The sequence below is a fragment of the Cyprinodon variegatus genome, unplaced genomic scaffold (genome assembly GCF_000732505.1).
Source record: "Cyprinodon variegatus isolate N-32 unplaced genomic scaffold, C_variegatus-1.0 Scaffold85, whole genome shotgun sequence".
Lineage (NCBI taxonomy): Eukaryota > Metazoa > Chordata > Actinopteri > Cyprinodontiformes > Cyprinodontidae > Cyprinodon > Cyprinodon variegatus.
Window position 1 is genome coordinate 15,892 of NW_015150538.1, and position 12,481 is coordinate 28,372.

General features: G+C 36.1%; 1 protein-coding gene across 2 annotated transcripts in view; it reads right to left on the minus strand.

Annotated features, from left to right (window-relative positions):
- LOC107083830 (protein FAM219A) overlaps positions 1-6,104 on the minus strand; it is a 10,976-nt gene extending 4,872 nt beyond the window's left edge. Inside the window, exons 1-5 of one of the 2 annotated variants that reach the window (XM_015373321.1) lie at positions 5,851-6,104; positions 4,288-4,387; positions 1,940-2,045; positions 1,563-1,643; positions 1,421-1,475 (exon numbers count right to left, since the gene is read on the minus strand). In XM_015373321.1, the coding sequence (XP_015228807.1) occupies positions 1,421-1,475; positions 1,563-1,643; positions 1,940-2,045; positions 4,288-4,387; positions 5,851-5,928 (420 nt within the window). In that variant the 5' untranslated portion in view covers positions 5,929-6,104. The remainder of the gene's footprint in view (positions 1-1,420; positions 1,476-1,562; positions 1,644-1,939; positions 2,046-4,287; positions 4,388-5,850) is intronic. The other variant, XM_015373322.1, reaches the window with a different exon arrangement.
- Between the last annotated feature and the right edge of the window lie 6,377 nt (positions 6,105-12,481).

Genomic DNA, 12,481 nt, shown 5'->3' on the forward strand with positions numbered 1-12,481 from the left:
ATCGTGATTCACGCAGGAATTACACAGGAATCACGCAGGAAACCGTCCATTTCCAACTAGTACCCACTGTAGGCTGCCACTCCTGTAAGCAGGCATCAGGGTGAAGGGCCCAGTGACCCACATTAGCAGCTTATTCCCCCACTGCTGATATACGAAACCAGGCTTCCTGTTTGCAGGACGACTGACTTACCACTTGAGGTAGCCAGCCGGTAACCTTATAATGATTTGTATAAAAAAAAAAAAAATGGTTCTCAAATATTACAAATAATGAAGTAGCTTGTCTGGAACTAGTAATGAAAAAAATTACCATTGAAAGTGTTGGTAAACATTTGAACATATGGAAGTTGTCCCTCTATGTTTTAAAAGAGAAAAAAAGTAAATCCAAATATATATATATATTTTTAAACTCGAGTTTTAAAAACTAGTGCTGTATGATCATTTCCCACAAGAAAAAAAGCTGTTAAAATAAATGGTTAGAAGCTCCTTTACAATTGTATTATTGAGAAATTCATGTGTAAATTTCTCAAGATATCTTTTTCACTTGATAGGGATAATCTATATCATTCACAAAAAGATGTGTTAAAATTTGTTAAATATAATAGATATGTATACTTTTGCACTGATTACAGATAATACCCAGTGTGTTAATACACTGCTTTACTGATGACATGTGTGAGAAAGGATGTGGACACCATTTTGTCTGGGGAGTACCAAAGATGATCAAAGTCTAATGTGTTTAAGATGTAAGACTTTTTGTTCATGCAGTCACTGGTTTGTTAATTGGTAAGAATCTCAGCACTGATTTCTGTAACCCTTTCTCTGCTTGGCTTAGAATAAAAAAAAATATAAGTGTTGTTCTGTCTGACATTGCTCCTTTAACAGGATGTTGTTACTGTGGATGGTTTCTGGGACAAAGAACTGGGAGGACCATAGATGCAAAGTCTGGTCTAAGAAAAACACACTCATACTCTGAAGGTTATATCTTAAAATTGAAACCAAATTGGCCTACAGTTTATGTTCTGTTCATTTGTTATTCATACAGTGGCAAGATAATATAAACATATGCCTGTTTGCAGATGGAAAAATGTTATGAATTAACATAATGTTGTGATGGAAATGTAAACCACAAGTTGCTTTAAAATTTAGATGTGTTGGAACTGAGAATAAAGCATCTTATTGCATTTTTTGCATGAAATACATTTTCGTGCAGGTGCACCAGGAGTTTAATCATCCATTTGCAGGGAGAGTAGACACCTACAGAATTAGCATGGATAAGCAGGATGGGTTTAAACAGGCATGCCTGAAGACTGGCTTATAAAGACTTCATGCTTTGCTTCCTGACAGCCGTAAAGAATTGAGGCGAGGGAATGAAGGATGGAAGGAAACGGGATGGTAAATAGCAGCAAAGCATTCATCTCACCTCTGCGGAAGAATATCCAGAAGAAGAGTATCTAGACATGTCGAAATCATCATCACTGCAATACAAATGCATGTTACATTTTTTAGCAACACATTTATATGAGTGTGTGTATTTATGAATCAGTGTGTTTGAGTGAATTTACCTGTCGGTATCTAAGGCCACCAGGGGCTTTTCATCTGGGCTCTGGTCTAAGGAAGAATAACCTTTATTTGGCACCACCAGCCTGCAGTGGCGAGATAAAAGGCAAGTAATAAAATGACAAACAGAAGTGATAAGAACATTTAAAGGCTTGTCTATACGTTCAACAGAAGAATCAAAGAGACAAACTCCAAATACATACAAGCTGTGAATATTAAGGCAGAAAGGAGAAAATTGTTCAAATCAGTTGCTTTGAAAATTCTACATTAGTCTATTTTGAAATATTTTGTTTTTCAGTCTTCATCAAATCAGGTTGGATTAATTCACAATTTGATTTGATCTCATTTTTCCTACTGTCCTACAACCACAGCTGATTCTTACCGTGTTCTTGCCATGACGTTGTTCTTCTTTGGCTGCTGGTTAACCGGACTACTTACAGTGGTGCTGTTCTTTAACGAGCCCTTCCTGGCCAGATCTCTTTGTTTCTCTGCATATGAGATAAGAACATATGATTAATAAGAATGGGACAACAGGGCTGACCTTGGGCTGATGTGTAGGTATGTATGCGTGCTTATAATAAAATAGTTTTTTTTAGAGCAATCACCTGCTTATGTTAAATGTCTTTATGTCTATGTCTAAAATGTCTTTACTGTGCGCTAATTGGATACAAAGTCAATTAATTTGTTCTTGTGATTTGGCAATTAAAGCAGATTTGGATTCTAAAATAGAACTTTTACTAACTGAGGAAAGATTTCCATTCTTATTTTTAATCTGATTGAAATAAATTGCCTTTTTAGACACACGTTGAAACATGCCATTTTCAGTTTAGGCATTTGCCTAAATTAAAAGGCATTTTAATTTAGGCAAATTTAGTTTTTTCAATCCATGCCAGATTTTAAATGTTATTTCAATTTAAAGTACTTTCAATGATGGATCAGAAAAGGTGACAAGAATTTCCTCTTGTTTACACAAGTCGTCTTCCTGGTCCCCTCAGTTGCTGTGCACTGCTGGTAAGCTAGGTGAAAAAAGTCATATGCACTTTTAGATTCTTACAAGAAAGACAAATTTAGTTGAGTGGAAATATTTCCAGTCGTGCCAAACATAGACACTAAGCATTTAAAATGAATAACTGAAGAGCAGCATGTCTGTTAAGCTGATGACTCTTGGCTGCCTACTGAAAGACGGTTCAACTTATAAGTTAGGCTTCAAGATTTCTTTACAAAGTTGAAAAAAGTTCAAGTTTTACCTGATATAATCTGATCCACTATTCTCAGCATTGTTCTCTTTACTGTCAGCCATCAGAGTGAGGACCATTTTTCCATTTTCACCATCAGATTGAGGACCAGTTGTTGCAAAGTGAGGACATTTTGCCGGTCCTCATGTGCTATTTTGCTAATGGTTAGGTCTAGGGCTAAGGTGTCAATTGGGTTAGGGTTAGGGTGATGTATGCATTGGTAATGGTTAGGTTTAGGGTTCGTTTTACATTTAGCACATAGAAAGAGTTGAAAATGACTGAAAATCAATGGAAGTCAACGTAAGTCAACACATGGTCCTCACTATGATGGCAAAAGTAGTATGTGTGTTTTATGTGTCAGGGACTAGATAGGAATTAGCTTTAACACCTATAATCATGAACACATATGGCACGTTTTCCTTTGGGATTTTCATGTATGTCCCTGTTTAATAAATCCAATAATTAAGTAAATGTCTATTTTTAGCTTTTGCTTAAGTGTTTTGTTTACAATAAAACCATTACAAAAAGTTTTAAACAAGATCATTTTAATAAATTCAATTCATACGTCACATTCATTGCAGCTAAATCCAACTATTTTATTTTTATTTTTTGTAGTGAAAGAGGGATATTTGCTTTAACATCACACATAACTAAATCAGTATGAGCTTTATCCATGTAATGATATGAAATAAAAGTTCAGATGGAATGAGTTAAAGGATCTTTTGAAATGCTAGGTCAGATAAAACTAACCAGACAGAAATCAGGAACTGTGTATGCTATGGTCTGTAAGGTTTTCATTATCCTTGTTTTAATTTTTGATGCTGTGGTTTCTTAATTATGGGTCCTTGCCCTCTTAGTTTTTGTTCTTTCTATTTCTTGGGTTGATTTATTGGCAGTCATTTTGTCAGATGATCTTTTGTTTTCCTTCTATTTTATGTCTTTCTTCCTTCGTCGCTTGTTTCTCATACCACTAACTGTACTACTCAGTATATTTAATGTTTTCTCAGTAGTTGTCAGATCCCGTGGGATCCCTGTGCCAGGTTGGCTTTGGTTTTTGCTCCTGTTATACTTCAATTACTGTATATTTCACAATTTTTCATAGCTCTGAAGTGTTTAGAACAACTGAGCTTGACTTTCTTCTGGATCTAAACACCTGACAGATAATGATAGTGCTGGTATTCACTACTAGACTCACTCCAAGGTACTGAAATTAAGATATATTATTTTTCATGGCATTTAAGGAACTATAACTGGATTATTGAAAGTAGCCGTTAAAATTTCGTAGCATTTTAAAGGCCTAATGATTACATGACTACATTACATAACTATGGATATTCGTAGCTACAGCCATAAATGGGTTTCAAGGAAATTAAAGAATTGTTCAATTTCAAACATTTTAGTCAGACTCCATGGATGTGTCTCCATTTTTTTTCAAATTATTATAGTTTAAGTTATTACTGGGTTTTGCTGATGTCTGCATACAAAAATGCCATACCTATTTTCATCTGAAGAGGTGAGGGCTTATAGTTGATAGTGACAGCTTCTCCCTCTCTGGTGTCTGAGTCTGCCTCTGAGGCAGTGGAAGAAGCAGGGTCCTGGAGTCAAATCAAACCATGGACAGAAAGAAGAGCACAATGTACATTTCTGATCCAAACAGGGATAATTCATATATATAAGTCCATTATAAAAACATATTGCCAAGATTCTTTGAGATTTTTAAGTACTTCTTGGTCATGCAGATAAGGGTTTTGCAAACCGTGAATTGCAATTTGAAAACACTTTCAGAAGAAAGGGAATTGAGATGCACTTCTGAATCCTTCTCATAACTTTATTTAAGTTCTCTCTTAATGTTTGCAGTGTCCTGGCTTCTCCAGGTCATATATGTTGCAATTTACTGTCAGTAAAATGTCACCAAACTGTACAAAGACCAAGCAGCCAAAACTGATCAAAGGCACATTATAAATCATTGTATTTTAAAAGCCTGTATGCTACATGCCAATAAAAAAAGAAGAATCAATGCTGGTTAATACCTAAATAAACAACTGTCTTTCATGATAAAACAGGCAACCTTTCACCAATCAATAGACTAAGTTCTAGATTTGTGTCATGATTGCAAATAATAACACAAATGATACAGCAAATGATATTAATAAGGAAAGTGAATCATTTTAATAGCATAGAAATAAAGAAAATATATATAGATGAAGCACAGATAAAAAAGTAAAGAAATAAGTTGATAAAACATTGAATGTCACAATATGTATGACATAATAAGAAAATTATATACTTTTTGCTTAATCTGTTATTTAATGGAACATTTCAGATAAAGTCTGTATGGCAATGTGCATGAGCAGAACTAAAGTGGAGTGAGGGGGAAAAAAGTCTGTTTCAGTTTCGACATTGGATCCAGTGACTAATGAAAGTCGATGAACGCCTACGGATTTCGGATCAGATTGCTGAGGGTCTTATCAGGCAGGAACTGAGCAGTGGAGGCCGCCCTTGCAGGCTGCAGTATTGCAAGGCTCCGCTAAAGGCCACGGGGCGCACATCTCCAGCACAATGTCCTCAATTTGATCTAAAAACCTCCCTTTGAGCTGATGCGGCTAACAAAACAGTAATTTATATTTGGTTTCAGAGTGCTAAGAGGTGAGGAGGAAAAAGCAACCTGCTGCTGATGCTGCATCAGCAGCAGCAGCAGAGTCAGGATGGGATGCTTGTTTACGCCTCACGACGGATGCTGCGCAGGAGACCGGACGGTGCCTACAGAGGAGCAAGGAACCCTGTGTCTGAAAGAATCAGCCTTATTGAGTCTGTTCAACTACTGTTTTTGTTTGTTTGTTTATTTGTTTGTTTTTAACATTTACGATTGGGCCGATGAAAAAAAACTTGCTGACGCTCAAACTACATCAGCATAACTCCTGGGTGGGTTAGTCGAGCGCACAGGCCTCATCCTTCCTGTAATCACTCCTATGATCTAATTTTATGTAATATAAAAGCATGATCGGACAGCAGTGATATAATATTAAGGCAGCGGATGCAGCCAACCACGGAGACTCACCAGCGGCTGCATCTCAGACTGCATCTCTGCCTCCTGCACCGCGCTCGGTACCTGGAATCTGTCTATTTCCTCCATCATCTTGGCGGAGCGCAGGTTTGTTTTTCCTTCTCCTGAAAACAATCCGATCTCTCCGCGGCGTTTTCACTCAGAATGTGTTCAACCTCGGAACTGGATCAATCCCTGTGATTCTCCGGTGCTGAGCCTCATCCCAGCAGCAGACTCCGTGTCGTCGGTGGTCTGACTGGTGTGATGACGGCGACTCCAACACCCACTTCCGGGGAGGGGGATCCCAAGCGACCCGTGGACCACAAGCGGGCCTTTCTAAGAGTTTTAAACTCAACTTTCTTTAGAAATTCCAATAAAAAAAAAAAAAAACTCCCTCTGACAGATTATTTTTTCCCTTTTCTTAAAATATATATATATATATATATATATATATATATATATATATATATATATATATATATATATATATATTTAAATATGACAATAAAAGCAAGTAAGATTAACAATATAATAAAAGCAGGCACTGACGCAAATAACACAGTTGGACCAAAAACTATTGATACCTCAGTTAAAATGTAAACTTTAACAGTCAAAGGCAGTTCTAAATAAATAGGTTTTAACTTTTACTCAAAAGAACTCAGGCTTTCAGAACCTTTACAGTCTTCTGGGAGTTTGTTCCAGATAAGAGGAGCATAGGAACTAAATGTTTCTCCATATTCGGTTCTTGTTCTGTGTGTACGTACAGCATAGGTTTGAATTAGAAGACCTGGGCGGTCTGGGAGGTTGATGTACTGACAACAAATCTGTTATGTATTCATAGATTTATAGACTGACGATTTTAAAGTCTGTTCTCTGAGCTAAAGGGAGCCAGTGTAATGACTTCAGTTGGCCATAAGGCTGCAGGAAAACATGCTTTGGGTATGGAGGATGGCCTGGTGGCCAGGAGAACCCTAATTTTACCTATGAGGAGGCCTAAAGTGAACAATGATGCTCAGGAGGTTGGCCAGATGCCTTGTAGGAACTTGAGAGCAAGATTAACCCTGCTGGACACAGAATGCACAGGAAAACACCTTTAAGGAGACCACAATGAAACCCAGATGGACTGAAGCATGAAGGCTACTAAAAAACGGTTTGTCAATTTTTGGTGCTAAAATCTCTATACTGGAAAGATTTTGCAATACAAGTCCCTCCAGTGTGTCCCCCTCTGGGTCTCCTCCCGGTGGGACGTGCCCGGAACAACTCACCAGGAGGCCTCCAGGAAGCATCCTAACCAGATGCCCGAGTCTGGTTAGGATGGGTTAGAATCCAGATGAGGGTGTACACACTGCAAAGCAATGTTTTTGTACGGAAAATAGCTTAATTTTGAATTTCCCAGTTTGCTTTACAAATATATTTAGTTGCAGCTGCAAAATGTAATGTATTTTGTTCATTTTCTCCAATAGTCCAACATAAAGCATTGAGTTTTAAAATGTTAGCTGTATGTTTATTCAGTCCCTGTCACTCGAAATACCCTGGATACAAACCGGTTCAACAAATTGCCTTTAGAAATCACCTAATTAGTATATAGTGTGTGCCTGGGTTTAATTAAATCACAGTTTAACGGAGCATTAACCATCAAACAGCATCAAGAAAACTAAGGAGCAAAGCAGACAAATTAGAAGCAAAGCTGTTAAGAATTATAAAGCTGGTTTACATTATAAACCTACCCCAAGCTTTAAACATCCTATAGATTAGTGTTTAAGGAAGACCATCAGAAACTGCTGTTTTCAGTTTGACATCAATCATGGAGGATACACAGTACATGCAAAGCATTGAGGAAATAATATTTATAGGGTACATAGCTGACTAAACGTGAAAATTACTGGTAGAGCAATATTGAAATGTAATTATACCACCCACAAAGCGATTGATCAAAGCTGAAACTGGCTGCAGGTAAATTTGTTGCATCAACATTTAGCTCAATTGAAAGCCAAGTTTAAGATTTGCATGCAAAAATGTCTGCAGCCGTTGGGTCATATAGGTGCAATAACAGAAAATGGAGAAATTTTGTGCACATGTGGATGTATTTGGACTGTCAGAGATAACAATAGAATAGTGTTTGTGGGGAGATAAATGTGTGTGTTGTACTGATTAGTGCAGCGGGAAGCAAACAATCTATATGCAAAAGAAGCAACACTTTACTATTCTGATATGTTTATAAACAAAACCTGTAAACATATAGACTCAGGGACTGTAATATGACGAGAGGTGTTTGGGATCTTTTCCGGTGCCCATCTGAAAGTACACATCCCTACTTGTTTAAAGCACAGTGATCGTGTATTAAATCATTACAGACCTACATCAGTTTGCATAGTTTTTGATCAAGCAGGGTTTATGAAAGCATTGGTACAGTATATTGCTGTTTAAATCAGGGTCCAGGTATTGATTTGCTATTTAACCTTTTAACTTTAATCACTTGTATCTTTTTTTTTTTTTTACTTTTGATTATAGTACTTTTAAGATGTATATATTTCAGCACATGTGTGAATGTATACTATTCATCTCCAATCTCATTATATTCCTATAGAACTTAGATAATTTTTTTTTTCATTCCAAATAATACATTCCCTTATTTTGTAAATTGCGTATGACACTACCTGGCAATAAAGCTATTTTTAAAATTCTGAATATTGTTGTTACAATTTTTTTTCATGTAATGATTGTTATCTTTTTTACTTTAAACTACATAGCTTCTGAATATTGTCCCTCTTTCAAATCACTCTCCTCTTCAAACTGACAGTAGCAAACACAATTTCCTCATTTTAAAAAGGCAGTTAAAATCAGCTTTGTACCTGTTATCCACTGCACAGAACAATCTCAAAGATCATCTGGAACACCTACTGATTTAAAGTGCAGTTTTCTCTTTTTTTTTTTCCACAAGAGATTTAACGCTCCTTATTTGGAGTCTTTAAAAAAATCTGGCCCTAAATGCATCACAGTCCTCTTTGCTTGTATCTGTATTCCCCTGCCTATAATTTCAGTGTGCTGGGAGCATCCGTCTAGGGAATTTGAAGAAAATTTCAGAAAAAGAAGCCTCTATAAATATTTGTTTGAACTGATTTTCATTTCACTTTACAACCTCATGGGCTTTGGGCCATACGGTTATTTTGGATACATTGACATTTGTAGTGCCTAAACATTTTAGAAGTATCATTACTTTTCCAAGATTCTGTTATTTTAATAGACTTTCATTTCTATACGTCGTTTTTAATAACATTTATGGTCTAACCTGCTTCAAAATTCAAACCTAAATGGACAGTCTGGATCTGTGAAATGTGCCAATTGTTGAGAGAAAGATGTAAAGTACACTACTTTTGATTGCATATCATCCAAACCTAGAAAGGCCAGCAGAGAGCAGCAACAGCATGCTCTACCGAACAGTAATGGAGAGAGCTCTTGGTAATGCTGCAGTCAACAGTTGCAGTTTTATATAAGACCTGCGGGTGGCAGTATTACTCTTTAGAAAATGACTTGGCAGGTGTGGTAAAATTTAAATGACGATTGAATGTACACAGGGTCGAGCAGGTCTCTACATTTCAGTCTGCTAAATCCAATCATCCTGAGGCCCAAGCTCATGTGTTGCATTAGATATGACTAGTTTATATGCTTATATGTCAAGCTTTGTAAGTTTGACAAATATGAACCATGGGTAAATCACACAGAATCTGGAGAAATAATGGAAATGTGAATTTGCAAACCAAACAGGATAATTTCTTCAAGAAAAAACTTTCACATTCTTCTGCTCTTCTGTCACATTCACACACTTATCATGTCTCCATGATTTCGCCACATTTTGCATGCTGATGCTTTTTCCATCACACCATTATTCAAGCTTGTTACATGCTATAATTAGAACTCTGCAGATAAAATGAGCATTCACACTGAATTACCGTTATTTGAGTGTTAACACAGAATTGTTTTCAAAACTCATTTATTCGATGGGTGTCTGGGTCTAGCCTATTGAGGAAAATGTTTCAGAGTTTTTATTAGTAAAGATTAGAGTTATATTATTCAATTTTCACATACTAAACAGTAGGAAAAGGAACCTAGATACCCACATGTAAAGAGCTAACCATCTTAACACATAACTTGTGGCAGGAACAAAATAAAAAACATATGTTTTTAGACATATTCACAAAATTATAGTTTCAAGAATTATATACATCATTAATAATAATATTTGCATGTTAAATTTGTATTTTTTATCTGGTTTGTCTGAAATAAAGTCAGTCATTGATTCATTCATTCATCAGTATGTGTGACTCTGAGATGCATCGGTACCTTTTAAATGTATTCTTTAACCTTTACAACATACCGGTATTCTGACTTTATGAACAGAGCTTTCTGGGTATTTTAATCTATCACGCAATTTTCTACTTAAACAGAAGATAGTCAAGTATAAAGAGTATGATCAACTTGCAGAAGCCCCTTATAATGTGATTCCAACAACGGTTAGTTTCCTGATGGAATTAATAAAGTATTTTGGAAATTAATAAAATTTTGATTGTACACTTAAATATATATGTTAATAAATATGAGTATCAATGCAGCTCTGGGAAGACCTTAGGTTTATCAGAGAACAGCATTGGAAAGACAAGGTACGAAGCAGATAGTTCAGGAATAAATCTATAGGGAGTTTCAAAGCAGTTTTGGAGATTTATATTAATTCCCAATACCAAATTAGAAATAATATGGCATGACTGAAAACCTATAACAGTTATTTATCAAAAAAGAAAGGACAGGCAAGGATATTACAAGAAAGAAGCAGCCAAGAACTCAGTGGAATCTCTGGAGTAGCTGTAGTGCTCCACAGCTTATGTGCCTGGTGACAGCTAATTATTAGTAGTGCATTCCACATGTCTAATCTTTATTGAACGGAAAAACTTATTTTCTAAAAGAAAAGCATAAACCTGGTTTGCATTGTCCTGATTTAATATAAAGATTACATAAAACATATGATAGAAGGCGCTCAGGTAAAAAAAGAAGACCAAGAAACATTTGGACAAATATGCAAAACATCATGCTGACAAGAAACAAACCATGCTAAACACCTTGAACATGACCTCTCCATAGGGAAACATGGTCATGGTAGCATTTCGAATCAAGGAAACTGTTCTTCAGCAAAGATAAGGAAGATGGAAAGATTAGAGTAACATTAACAGATATAAATATAGGATGGTCCTGGAAGAACAACTGTTAGAGACTCTAGATGACAAAACTTGGAATGGAAGTTCACCTTCCAGCAGTGCCAAAATCCTTTTAATATGCAGTTGGACCGACAATTGAATAGTAAAGATTACAGCCTGTTCTTTAATCTAAGTAAAAAACTGTGGCAACACTTCAACACTGTAGTTAAAAATTAAATGAAATATCAGCCATGACCTGTACAAAACCAGAATAGAAATAGTTTAAAATACTTGTTGCTGAAAATGCAGCTGAATTTTGTTTTGTCCAGTTTTGATTCAAGGAGGATGAGCGTTAATGACCATCACACAGATTTCTGTTTGTAAAAACATGTGAATTTTATGTATTTATTTTGCATCTAATAATTGCACATTTCTCTGTTATGGTCTATCAATTAATAGATAAGAGGTAAGGGAAGGCAATACAAAATTATTTGTATAGCACCTTCTAGTAACAAGAGAATGTGAAGAGAAGGAAAAACACAGAACAGAAAAGTACATTGCAGTAGCATAACAGAGGCTGGTAAAGACAGTTTTACTACAAACTGCACAAACACTTTGTTTTATTTTTCTTACCTTGATTTAAGTTCACTTAAGGGTTTCAGCAGTTTTATAGCCTGTAATAATATATACAACTGTAGCGTAAGAAATTAATGCTGCTTCATTAAAAGTTTAACTAGTATCAGTAGCTTTTAAAAGCATTGTACTTGAGCAAACACACCTATTATGTGTTATTGGAGCCACTAAATAATAATTATATATTACATAAGATAAAAATGAGCCACATAATTAGTTCCATTTTATGGGCATATAGCAACAGAAAACATAGGTTAACATTTTATCCCTCAATGAGTGCAACAAAACAAATCTAAAAGCAAAACCACACCACTGCAGTCAGGGAGAGACTAATAGTGCTGACGACTGTGTGTTATGCAACCAACATTGGTGCGAGTACAATTTCAGATTACAGTTTCCACGTACATTTATTGCTAATCTCTTCATAATGTCCCTGTCCTTATGTGGCCCCATGCTGAATGTGTGTTTCAAATAACACTTTAATACAGGGAGAATCTGTGGCTCTGCAACTGAATTGATTCAATTCATCAATCTAGCATCAATTCCCAACAACCACCATCTCTACCCTGTGATGTGGGAGGGGAAGTCACTTGTGGAAGGCCCATCTGTTACTTCTTTTACATGAACACCCAGACTCTCCATGGATGGATCCATGGAAAGGTGAACCTTGGAGCTGCAGATGCTATTTTGGTTCCAGTTGTGCATTTATGGTTTTTGGTATTTGTTTAGGACTTGGTTTGAATATCAGGAGAATACACCTCTTTTGCTCGACCTTTATGTCACCCTTCAAGCTGATAAGATACCTGTATCTGTGGTAGCGAGTTTCC